The 13,884-nt window shown below is 40.9% G+C and overlaps 1 protein-coding gene across 1 annotated transcript in view; it reads left to right on the forward strand.

Annotated features, from left to right (window-relative positions):
- Positions 1-13,884, forward strand: part of LOC117362914 (multidrug resistance-associated protein 5-like) — a 324,462-nt gene that overhangs the window by 181,166 nt on the left and 129,412 nt on the right. Inside the window, 1 exon segment of the mRNA XM_033950006.1 lies at positions 10,239-10,538. Within this exon segment, the coding sequence (XP_033805897.1) occupies positions 10,239-10,538 (300 nt within the window).

Below are 13,884 nucleotides of genomic sequence, written 5' to 3' on the forward strand. Positions count from 1 at the left end.
CTCCAGGTATCTGAAAGTTCATAATTAAAACGTACTTGATAAGTGCAGGACATAAGGAAGCCAAGGAACCAATTCAGCACCTCGTCCCTGATACCAATGGCGTCTAGGCATTGCAGCAGTTTCCCGTGGTCTACTAGATCAAAGGCAGAACTCATATCGAATTGCATAACTAGGGCATTAAGGCCCTTACTAAACAGTAGGCGCAGATTGTCTAAAATAGCCGCAATTACTGTCTCAGTACTGAATAACGGTCTAAAACCGGATTGAGTTTCATGTAGGAGAGAGAACTGATCCAGATAATCCATCAGTTGGGTGTGTACCAATCCCTCCATAATTTTTACAATAAACGGAATGATCTGTCTCTAGGTTACTTTCTCATTTTTCTTGGAATCATTCTAATAAAAATACACAGAGACTGCAGCTATTTACATATCCTTCTGTAAAATCTTGTCACTATAAGAAGTTCCTTGACAGAATCTTTTCTTTTCAGGCTGCCAAACTAAATACATGGCTCGGTAAAATGATGTTAGTAGCTTCTTCTTATTTAGATTTTAGGAAACTGCTAAAGACTCAATTATTTAATAAGTTGGTATCTTAATGCTTTTCTTTCAATTATGCTTATTTTATCTCTTCGCATTTTTATCTACATGGTCTGCTTCTTACTCTGACGCATTATTGAAATGTTTGTATTGTCTCCTTGTATTTAACAGGATACTTTTTATGGAATTGTATGTATTTTATGTGCTGTGAGCCGCTTAGATCCTCCCTGGTATGGTGGCATATAAAAAATTATTATTATTATCATTATCTATTGAGGAGTTCCATTCTCTTATCGAACCTCTGCTAATCCTTGACGTCCGTCAAATAAATAGTGTATTTTTCGGTCCATAAGACGTACCTGACCATAAGACGCACCCACCTGTAGAGGAGGAATAACCAAGAAAAAAAAAAATTGTTATTGTTTTCTTGGGTTTTCCTCCTCTGTGTGTAGGTGCATCTGGTCTGGTGCATCTGGTGCTGGGAAGCCCGAAGCCTGAAACAACCTGCAGCCCAAAACAAGCTACAGCCCGAAGCTGCCCAAAGCCTGAAAAAGCCTGCAGCCCGAAGCCACCCGCAGCCTGAAGAAACAACCAGAAGCTGCCCAAAGCTCGAAGAAGCAGCCTGCAGGTGAAGCTGCCCACAGTCCAAGAAGCAGTCTGCAGTCCGAAGCCACCCGAAGAAGTAGCCTGCCACCCAAAGAAGCAGCCTGCTGCCCGAAGCCGCCCCAAGAAACAGCCCACAGATCCCCAGTACCTTTTTATAAGTGGCGGTGGTCCAGCGCCTTTCTCCTTGCAGAGCGTCGCACAATGCAGGAGCGCGACCATTGCGCTTCCTGCCTGGTTCCGCGCTGCTCAGGTTCTCATCGTGAGAACTGACTGCAGCCAATCACAGAGCGGCACATGACCAGGCAGGAAGCGCAAAAGTCGCGCTCCTGTCTTGTGCTTCACTCTGAAAGGAGAAAGGCAGCCATCCAGCAGGAGACCACACTGGACCACCGCCACTTAAAGGTACCAGGGGCAGGGGAGGTGTATTCGGTACATAAGATGCATCCACTTTTCCACCTCTTTTTTCGGGGTGGAAAAAGTGATTCTTATGGACCGAAAAATAAATTAATAAAGAAATAACACAAGGTGCCACAAGGCGGTGAAAGGGACCAAATGAGACTACGAGGAAAAAATAGTCAAGGAGGCAAAAAACTTAAAGCCATTCTTTCGATATATTAAGGGGAAATGGATTTTCAGAAGGTGTTTGACAAGGTTCCACATGAACGACTACTTCGGAAAATTGCAAGTCATGGAATCGAGGGTGAAATACTCATGTGGATTAAAAACTGGCTGGAGCATAGGAAACAGAGAGTGGGGATAAATGGACAATATTCGGACTGGAAGAGCGTCACCAGTGGTATGCTGCAGGGCTCGGTGCTTGGACCCGTGCTCTTCAACATCTTTATAAACAACCTGGACATTTGTATGACAAGAGAGGTGATTAAATTTGCAGACGATACGAAGTTATTCAAAGTAGTGAGGACGCGAGGAGATTGAGAAGATCTGCAACGTGATATAACCAACCTCGAGAAATGGGCATCGACATGGCAAATAAGGTTCAACGTGGATAAGTGTAAAGTGTTGTATGTCGGTAACAAAAATCTCATGCATGAATACAGAATGTCCGGAGTAGTACTTGGAGAGACCTCCTAGGAAAGAGACTGGGAGTTCTGACTGACAAGTCAATGAAGCCGTCCGCGCAATGTGCGGCGGCGGAGAAAAGGGCGAACAGAATGCTAGGAATGATTAAGAAGGAGATCACAAACAGATCGGAGAAGGATATCATGCCGCTGTACTGGACCATGGTACGCCCTCAACTGGAGTACTGCGTCCAGCACTGGTCGCCGTACATGAAGAAGGACACGGTACTACTCGAAAGGGTCCAGAGAAGAGCATCTAAAATGGTTAAGGGGCTGGAGAAGTTGCCGTACAGTGAGAGATTGGAGAAACTGGGCCTCTTGTCCCTTGAAAAGAGGAGACTGAGAGGAGACATGATCGAAACATTCAAAATACTGAAGAGAATAGACTTAGCAGATAAAGACAGATTGTTCACCCTTTCCAAGGTAGGGAGAACGAGAGGGCACTCTCTAAAGTTAAAAGGGGATAGATTCTGTACAAATGTAAAGAAGTTCTTCTTTACCCAGAGAGTGGTAGAAAACTGGAACGTTCTTCCGGAGTCTGTTATAGGGGAAAACTGCTATACTGGAACGTACACAGGTGAGGCTGGACTCATTTAGAGTACTGGTCTTTGACCTAGGGATTGCTGCGTGAGCGGACTGCTGGGCACAATGGACCACTGGTCTGACCCAGCAGCGGCAATTCTTATATTCTTATGTTCTAACCATACTCCTCTAGAATCTAATCTAATCTAAGACATAGATTTATATACCACATCATCTCCTAAAAAGGTGCTTGATTTGGTTAACAAAATAAGCATCAGACAAGACAGATGTTTTTTGATTTGAATAAACTAAAATTATTATTCTAAGGTTTCCTGTTATCTGTTAAATAAGATTCCTTATCGACTGATGAACAAAATTATTTGTTTTCTTGAGATAGTTATCTAAATACTGTTGGAATAATAATGTTTTCATAGATTTATGAAAGGACTGAAGGGAAACAAGAGTTCTAATAGCAGATTAAATTTCATTCCTGATCTCTGTGAATCTATATATCTATATATATATATAGATTCACAGAGATCAGGAATATATATCTTATCAATTGATTTTATTCCCTTAAAAATGGAAAAGAAAGTTTGTATTTTTGAATGTTCTTGAGTCAACGGATCGTTGTGCATTCAGAGATAGAGGTAATAGGAATGCAAATATTCCATGCAGGATTCTGAATACTACACAAACATATTTAAATTGTATCCTAAAGTAGACAGGGAGTCAATGGAGTTGTCTCAGCAAAGGAGATACATGGTCAAACTTTCTCTTTCCGAATATCAGCTTTGCTGCAGTATTCTAAATCAATTAGAGACGTTTTAACTTAGACTTACATGAACAGAATTACAATAATCCAATTGTGCTAGGATAATAGCCTGCACTAATACTGTGAAATGATATTGAAGAAATAGATGCCTATTTTTTTTTAGCATTCAATAGCTAGAAAAGAATTTCTTTATTAAATGATTTATGTAATCCTCAATATGTAAGAGAGGAATTCAACAAAATTCCCAGTACTTTAGATGAAAATTCAATTTTCAGAGAGTCTTCAGATTTCAAATTGACAGAGGGGGGTGCACAGCCGGACAGGTCTGGAAAATTCCTGGGCTGCGACAGGTGCTCAGTCAAAAGCTTCCCCTGACTCAGCTTCCTGTTTCCGCCCAGGCAGTTCAGTCAGGGGAAGCTTTTGACTGAGCACCTGTTGCCGATCTAAAGTTCTGCTGATGCCGGGAGAAGGAGGCCGAACTTGAGCGCTGTTGCAGAGGGGGGGGGGGGCGCCGATGCTGCTCAGTGCTGTCGCGGGGGGGGGGGGGGGGCTTTGCCGATCATGTTGCCAAAATCGGAAAGGTGAGGGAGAAAGATGGGCCTGTGGTGGATGGAGAGATTGAGAGAAGGGAACAGATGATGGAAGTGGAGAGAAGGGGGAGAGAGAAGAGGGCAGATGATGGAAGTGGGGGAAAGAGAGAGAAGGGGCAGATGATGGAAGTGGAGAGAAGGGGGAGAGAGAAGAGGGCAGATGATGGAAGTGGGGGAAAGAGAGAGAAGGGGCAGATGATGGAAGTGGAGAGGAAGGGGGAGAGAGAAGAGGGCAGATGATGGAAGTGGGGGGGGAAAGAGAGAGAAGGGGCAGATGATGGAAGTGGAGAGAAGGGGGAGAGAGAAGAGGGCAAATGTTGGAAGTGGGGGATAGAGAGAGAAGGGGCAGATGATGGAAGTGGAGAGAAGGGGGAGAGAGAAGAGGGCAGATGATGGAAGGGGGGAAGAGAGAGAAGAGGGCAGAGGATGGAAGGAGGGGATAAATAAAAGGAAGGCACATGATGGGGGAAAAGGATTGAGTTACGGAAATACTGGAGGGGGTGAGGGAAAGAGGTGGCGAGCTGTAGGTAGACAGTAAAAAAGGAAATTGATGAGAGGGTAGTAAGAACGTAATCTAGATGGATGCAGAAAATAAATTGAAAAGGAAAATGAGGGAAGAAAGGGATTGCAGAAGAGAGGTGTGGGAGAGGAAAGGAGAGGAGAGAGATGCCAGACCAATGGGGGTGAAAGGAGAGATGGAAGGGGGAGGCATACAGTTTCTGGAAGGGGCATAGAAGGAGAGAAGATGCCATATAGGGGCAGAGAGATGGCAGACAGTGGATGGAAGGAAGAGAGTAACAAGAAGATGAGGAAAGCAGAAACCACAGAAGACAAAGGTAGAACAAAAATTTTCTATTTATTTGTTGCTTTAGGAGACGTGTTTCTGTGGTGTTGCATTGTATGCAGAGTCCAGCTTCTTGCTGGTTCAATTTAACCTTTGTCTATGTATTTCTATTTTATCCCCCCTTTTACAAAACTGTGGAGCGTTTTTTAGCGCTAGCCGTGGTGGTAGCAGCTCTGATGCTCAGAATTCTATGAGCGTCAGAGCTGTTACCACCATGGCTAAAATCCACACTACAGTTTTGTAAAAGAGGGAGGGGTTAGTTTGTGATGACATATTCCATACTAAGCGAAGGTATTTTCTGTGTTCTGTGTGTTCAAAAGACATGGTTTTCTGTTAGGATTGATGGTGTAGGACTGATCTGTACTAGTCTGTCTTGTTTAGTTTTACAATGGGTGTATTGATGTTGTACTGCTCACTGCATATGTAAGATGCTGCCTTTTCTTAGGTACTCATGTGTGACGTGAGGCTTGTTACTAAAAATCATGTTTTTCGTACAGATGGGGGGGTGACAAAAATGATGGGCCCCGGGTGCCACATATGCTAGGTACGCCACTGAAGCTAAATCTCTTTAATGAGGTCATATAAACATTGAAAAATAATGGAGACAATGGGGAACCCTGTGAGACTCCACAAGTGGACTTCCTAAGGGCTGATATTTTACCTTCAATGTTTACCTCATAAGTACGTACAGTAGTGTCAAGAATTTTGTGAACCATCCCAACACTTTTTGATCCAAGCCTATTTCTGAAAGTAAATGAATCAGAATATCATGAAAGAAATGATAAATACTGTAGTAGTATTACTACGTCAAATGCTTCTTGAAAGATCAAACTGTAATAGTCTCCTGAAAAACTCAAGCAATACCTGTGATATCTGCCAACTCACCTTCCGCAAAGAAATCTACTTTTGCCTTGGACTCAGCGCACGAACTGTTACCAAGTACTCTGTTTCTCTTCTTGAAATTCTACTTGATAATAATTTTGTGATCTCCAGCAATTCAATTGCCATTGAACTACCAATGTTTTTATGGCTTCTTTATCCAGAGTCTGGTCACTATTATGCTATTCCATCCTACTCCTGATCCCGTTGGGGGGTTGTCTGACTCATTATCATCATTGTTGGACCCTAACCATCACCAACAACTGGGCCTTGCAGATTCTAAACAATGAATATATTTATCTTCACAAATGACCTCTGCACAGATCTCCAAGAAAGTATTTTTTCATCTCTCAACAGACCTCCCTTCTTTAACAAGAACTCTTGAACCTTCTGCAACTGCTTTCTATGAACCAATACTTCCACAGTAGACGAGCCAGGGGTTCTAATTCAAACATTTCCTTGCACCAAGGAAGTCCTGAGGACTGCGTCCATCACTCAACCTCTGAGCCCTTATTAAGTTCTTCCACCAGCAATGATTTCCCATGTTGTCCACTTTTCTTTCTGGGCCTCAAGAAAGACAACATGCTTATCCCCATGCTTCTGGCTCATAAGAAGTATTTCTGCTTCCAGATAGGAATCCATTATATTCACTACGGGATGCTACTCTACAGTTTAGCATCAGCACCCACAGTATTCATGCTCCTCTCACTTCTCCTAGTCATCTGCTACATTATGAGCCAAGGATGTACAGACCCGTTTCCTCTTGTCGAGAAGTGATACAAGCCTCTTCTTCAAAGATACCAGAGCAATGGAATACTCTAAAAGTCATTTTCATCAAATTTCTTCTGACTCAAGACTGGTATTTGCCTTCATCTCCATTCTGTAAAATCTACTTAATTGAGGGATCTCCACACTTAAGTCTCTTGCTCTCTGCCAACAAATGCAACCTTCCACAATTATATTCCAGTCTGCACTCCCTCATCATTTGGATGCCACTGAATTACTTCTAGCATGGACAACCCAGTTCCTACATGAATTCCCTTACGTCCCTGAAATATGGAACTTCTTATTCACATTTCAGCAGGATTAAATCACTATGATTCTCATGGCTCCACAGTAACTGAAACAACCCTCATTAATTTAACTATTTCAGTTCAATGTCAGGAAGCCCATTCCTCTTCAAGCCTTTCAATGGTCTGAACTCAAAGTGAAAGATCCTTCCTGCCTACTAATCTACAGTATCGGCACTTTACAGTCTCATTCCTGGCTTGACTTGAGTGATAACTTTCATCTCTCTGTTCCAGTGTCGACCACCTTAACTTCTTGATCAACTCTCCACATGATAATTCTACCGCAGCATGTACACACACTTTACGTGCTGGTATCTCAGGGACTCTAAGCATATATTCTATATCATCAGTGCTGCATTATCATTTTTTGTCTTTGTCCTATAACCCCTCCCCCATTGCATTAAGAATTCAAGGAGACAACAATCAACAATACTTCAATATGTGCTTATCTCACCTCTATCAGTGTCCTACAAGTGCTTTTCAGCACTATATAAGCACCATATCATTATCTCTGGGCACTAACCACCTGTCTTGCTTTCTCACTACATGAAGGGTCTCATGATGTCAAAGCCTCCAATCCAGCCTCCTCCAGTTGTTTCAGTCCTACAGATAATCTTCTTCACAAGTTGAAGTCCCCATTTGAAGAACTTCTGAATTCATCTCTACAGCACACTACTTAGACAGAAGTCTTCTCCCTTTGAATCCCTTCTGTGCACCAATTCTGTGAAATCTGATCTCTCATAATCCACTTTACACAACATTTCTCAAGATAGAGTTCTTCTCACTCATCTCGACTTTCTTCTATAGATAGCCTCCAATATTCATCTCAGCCACTCTATCAAGGTACTTGAACTTCTCCAGACCACATAGACTGTAAACCTACTTTGGCTTGTGGCCTGCATTAAACTGCACCTTTCCAAACTACAACTTGTTTCTTACTGTCCTTTAATCCCAACAGTTGAGGAACTTCAGTGACCAACAAGTCAATCTCTCCAGAGTCAACAGACTGTATATCATGCTACCATGTTCAGGCTGGGCTGCCATTGGACAACAGTGTGCCAGCACATGCATTAGCGATGATGCCAGGATCCTTTCTCTGCAGGCTAGGCTCATGCCTCAGTTTGTGATTCCCACTTCACCACAAGCATCACTTCCCTGCTCCACCTTCTGAAAGCCCAAGCACATCTCTGTTCTCTGGGACAATTCCTGTCTTCCCATTCCCTGGAGTACTTCTTTCAGAACTCGCAGATTGCTGAACAGCAGTGAGCCAATGAGAGCTGCTCTATTGTCTGTATGCTCAAATCTCAGAAGCACAACAGTCTTCATCTTCTTAGCTCCATTACTGTATTTGCATAATAGTGTTTTCCTGCCCTTGCCCTGCAACCCTAGAGATGACATGCTGAGTGGGAAATTGACAATCACTATATAAAATGGCTGAAATATTTATTAGTCACTTTAATGTGGAGAGATGTAAATTATAACTCTGTGATACTCAAATAGCCAAATATCTTCTATAATCACAGCTCTAAGTGATAGTAATATTACTATTGATTTAAATTGTGAAAACCTCAGACCCTGAACCCGTGACTAGTGATAACACCAAACTGGGGTTCATTGGGGGACCATCATCGTTTTCACTGTCCCCTATACCATCCAAAAATCAATGTAAATATGTCAAATGATTAGAAAAATCGGTTCCAAGCTGAAATGCAGTGCCTATAACAGAGTCCTTCCCTGAAGAAGACAATCCTCGAAACTCGAGTCGGGGGGACAGGGACAACATTATGGAGGAGTAATGAGTGGTCGTTTTTAACTCACCATTTGCACCAGTTAATTTATTCACCGCTGAGGATCATTAAGGAGTGGATACCATCCAGTTCAGATAAGTTTTTGTTTAAAAGTTTTATTTTATTTTAGTTTATTTTTCTAATCATTTGACTTATTTACATTGATTTTTGGATGGTATAGGGGACAGTGAAAACGATGATGGTCCCCCAATGAACCCCAGTTTGGTGTTATCACTAGTCACGGGTTCAGGGTCTGAGGTTTTCACAATTTAAATCAATAGTAATATTACTATCACTTAGAGCTGTGATTATAGAAGATATTTGAAATATTTATTATCCTTAAAGTAAAGCAATTCCACAATCCGGTATACAAGAAGCAGAAAGCAAAACTTCACATTGATATATTTATTAGGTTATTATTATCAGCAATTCTTCTCCCCAAAAGATCCCCTCATAATTATATTTGTAGACAAATCTTCATAAGGAATTCATTCAAAACTCATTTAGATGGAATAAGATAACAGTGGCTACACTTGAACATAATATTTCATTTGCGTCCAAGTATATCGTAGCTAGCCTCCTCATTGTTCTATCCTCCACTTTTAACCATAATATTTAGGGTTTTTTTTTTCTTTTTTTTGTAGTTAATTGTACTTTTACAGTTATAACTTCAAAAGCAAATCACAAACCTATGTTTTAAAATTGCCTCAGGGCTTATGCATATGAAAGCACGTACTCTTATGTAACACTTTTGTATACATGTTCTTAAACAGAATTTGAGCAGACTGTGGGCTGAGTCACAAAGTATGCATAATTGTGCTGATTTTACAGGCTTACATTAACACCAGCTTGAAAGGCAATGTAAGTATTTGCGACTTCAATCTAGCCATAATTTCTGCTGATTTACTCTTGGTATTTTATAAACACACATAAGGCACTTTGGGCCTGATTTCATAAACAGCACTTATGACAATGGCAATACCGAATGTCATTCAAAGTTAGGCGCCATTTATAGAATTGCCCCTACTGATGCCTAAATCAAGTTAGGCGCTGCTAGGCATCTGCAGCTATTAGGCCAGGGTTTTCTTGACCTAAAATACTGGTGCCTAAGGTAAGTGCCTACTGGCAACCAAATCATTCCACACCCAAACTCTGCTCCCTAACCACGCCTACTTTTTGGATAGGCACCTCAGTGTAGCCACCGACATGGTGCCTTCTGAGTTAGGCACCTTCCCAAAAATTAGATTTTAATTGGTTTTTAATGGCGCTGATCAATTAACAATGCCAATTGAACCAATTAAAATTAATTTAGGCGCCTAGATTAGCTAGGTGCTCCGATCTAGGTGCCTAACTGTAGGTGTCTTTTTTATAAAATCAGGTCCTGTATGTCTTAATAAAATAGACCCCTTTGTGACCTGTTATAAAATTTCCCTCCAAATTAATAATAAATTGATGTGCATAACTTTTAATCTTTTGAAAATATAACCTTGTACATTTTACATTAATCATAACATTTTATTAATCATGAATGTACATTTAATCTTTAGATAATTCAACTTTTACCAATGAATTGTCAATGTCCTGCAAAATGGATCAGAATGTAAATTATCAAGAAAGTACATTACATGAAGCAAGAGTGCAAAATCAAATAGCATCAGATGACGTAATAGAAACAGAGTATAGAAATCCATCTTTTACTTTTATGAAGACAATGCCATCTTCAGATACCCTACTGTACACAACAGCAGAAAAGGCAGCTCATGATGTTGATAAGAGAGATGAAGAATCTTTTCACAAAATAGAAGAAGTATTTGGTTTTGAGCACAATGAAGAAGAAAATGCAAAGGGTAAGTAAACAATGAATACGTTTATGTGACAAACATAAAGGAAGAAATGCAGAAACATAGTAAATGCAGCCTGATCTTGAAGGAGCTTAATATGATTGATCTTAAGTTGACCTATGATCAAGGCAAAGCCCAGTCACATATCAAGTTGTACAGGAGTATGTTAGAGGTAGTATGTGAGACAGAGATGCCATGGGACTTGATTGCAGCCTGGAATAGTAATCTTGAGCTTGAGCGATATGATTGGGAAAGAAAATGGAAGGTGGCACATAAAACCTCCCTTTATTTCAGGATTGAGTTAATGGTGAGGCTATGGCATAGAAATAATGCCTTGCCAAAAAATGATGGGCCCCGGGTGTCACATATGCTAGGTACGCCACTGCCGTAACTCCTCAGTTATGACCGCTATGGCTTTCACTTGTGGTACATTAGTGTATAGTGCCACGATATCTAAGGTAATAAGTGTAGCTTGTGAAGGTACATTGTGATATTTTGCTAGAATATTTATCATATTTGCTGAATCCAATATGTATGAGGGGGCTAGAGGAATTCTATCCCTGAGATATGTGTCCAATATAGTGGATAATGGTTCCAATACTGACCCTATTCCAGAGACAATAGGTCTACCTGGAGGGTTTTCAAGAGATTTATGAATTTTTGGAACAAAATAGATAACAATAAGAATTTAAATTCCCTATCTGTAATTGTTCCTGATTCAAACGCTTGTACTAAAAGATGTGAGATTACATCCTGAATATGTTGTGTGGGATCTTCCTGCAAAAGTGTATAATAGCATTGATCGGATAACTGCCAAGTAGCTAGCCTCTGCTACATATTGGTCAACATCTTGAAGCACTACCCTTCCCCCTTTTCCTGCTGGTCGGATAATGATACTGTTATCTGTAATAAGGGATTGGAGTGCTTTCTGCTGTGCCCGTGATATATTGAACTGTGCTCTGAAAGGGTTGTTTTCTAAAGTGGCAATGTCTTTTAATACTAAGTTTTCAAATGATTGAATATGAGGGTCCATGGTCCCAGGGGGGCACCATGTCGATTTAATCCTCAATGCATTATCGCATGGAGATGATTGTTCCCCAGACTCCCCTTTTTGATGAAAAAAATGTTTTAGTTTGCATTTCCTAATAAATTTAAACATTGCGATCCTAGTGTCAAATGAATGGTATAAGCTAGTTGGCATAAAAGACAAGCCTTTATTCAATACCGATAATTCTACTGCAGTTAAAGTCCTATGAGAAAGGTTGAACACATTGGATGCTATGGTTGTATCCTGGTTGTTTTTGTTCTGGCCGGCCTTTGGACGTTTGGTAGGGATCCCCCCTGAAAATGGACAGATCAGCCTTGTTTAGAAACAGTGGATGATTTTTTTATCATCATCAGAGGTATCAGAAGAGGTTTGTGTATATGTGGGTCATTTCCTGTGTTTATTGTTGCTTGATTTATCCATCCATGAATAAACAAATCCCTTTGTGTAATCCTGCTCGTCTCGGCGCAATTTTTTAATCTTGGTTTTTCTTAAATCTTCCCTAAATGCTTCTATTTTGTGATTGAATTCTAATAACTTCTGATTATACTCATCCAAATTTCCACTAGTTTTTAAGACATCTTTTGCTTGTTGATATTCACTATTATGTTTGCAATTCTGTTTTTGTGGTCTCAGTAACTAGAAGCATTAAATCTAGGGAGCACTTGTTAAGTACCGCGTTCCACTTTTCTAGAAAAGTTGTATTGCCGAGGAAGAGTCTAGGTGCTGTCCTCATTCTTAAACCTCGCGGAATTCTTTTGAGTCAGCAGTATTCTGTCAGAGTAGCCACATGCAAGTCTGCTCGCACTATGCATTTCTATTAAGTCTCTAGAAGTTAGCAGCTAATATAGTTAACCAGCTATGAAAATGGGCAATATTCAGTACTGATATGATAGAGATATAAGGGATGGATGGATCATGCCACTGAGTTGGTCACCAACTCATGGCAACATGCAGTGAAGAATCCACCCTGTGATGTTTCATGACAGAGTACAGGAATGGTTTGCCATTGCCTTCTCCCATGCAGTGTGCGGCTCCACTATGTTGCTTCTGACCAACATAGGGCCCCTCAGCCCACAGCACCTGGCATTCTCAGGCAGTTTCTCATCCAGTTCTAGCCAGGCCTGACCCTGCTTAGCATCCCATAGTATGAGCAGGCCTACTCAGGGCAACCAGGCCATAGGTGGAGATATAATAGAGGTCTATAAAATATAAGTAGAGTGGAATGAATAAATGTGAGTCGCTTGTTTACTGTTTCCAAATATACTAAGACTAGGGGGCATGTGATGAAACTACTATGTAGTAGATTTAAAGCAAACCAAAGAAAATATTTTTTCACTCAGTGGGGAGATCCTGGATTCTCTCCAAGGAGAACTATTCCAGCAGTGGTAATGGAACCCAAGCGGGAAAGGGTCATACTGGACTTAGTGTTTACAAACTGGGAAATTGTTTCTGATGTTACAGTGGGTGATCATCTAGCAACCAGTGATCACTGCATGGTATGGTTTAATATTAAGATGGGTATAGAGAGCTCATTCAAAAGCAAAGGTTCTAGATTTTTTAAAATCTAATTTTGTTCGACTGGAGGATTACATCAAGGAATTGTCTGGATGGGAACATCTGGAAGGAGTGGAAATGCAGTAATTGTAAGAGCAACAAATTTTTGGGTGAGGCAAGTAAGTAAAAGTAAGAGGAAAAGAAGGCTGTTTTAGTTCTCAAAAGTAGTAATTGAGAAGGTCAGGAATAAGAGGTTAGCTTTCATAAACTACAAAAGATCACAGAAAGAGGAAGACAGGCAAAAATATCTGGAAAAGTTAGAGGCTGGTTGTGTAGTCAGGAAAGCAAAGATGCAAATGGAAGAAAAAATAGCTGACATGGTAAATCGGGAAGACAATTAAAAAAAATATATTAGTGACAGGAAGAAGTGCAAAAGTGGCATTGTGAGATCAAAGGCGAAGGGGAGAAATATGTAGAAGCTGATAAAGAAAAGGCCGAATTGCTTAACAAATATTTTTGTTCTGCGTTCTTGGCTGAAGTGCCAGGAGCGAGACCGCTGAAGACAAATGTGAATAGGGATGGAGGAGTGGTAGACCCTGATCGATTTTCAGAGGGTTGTGTTTGTGAGGAGCTAGCTAAAATAAAGGTAGACAAAGTGATGGGGCTGGATGGGTGTACATCTGAGGGTGCTGAAGGAACTTAGGGAAGTTCTAGTGGCTCCCTGACTGACCTTTTCAATGAGTCTCTAGAGTCGGGAGTGGTACCAGAGGACTGGAGAAGGGTGGATGTGGTCCTTGTCCACAAAAGTGG

Source organism: Geotrypetes seraphini, chromosome 6, assembly GCF_902459505.1.
Source record: "Geotrypetes seraphini chromosome 6, aGeoSer1.1, whole genome shotgun sequence".
In the NCBI taxonomy this organism is placed as follows: Eukaryota; Metazoa; Chordata; class Amphibia; order Gymnophiona; family Dermophiidae; genus Geotrypetes; species Geotrypetes seraphini.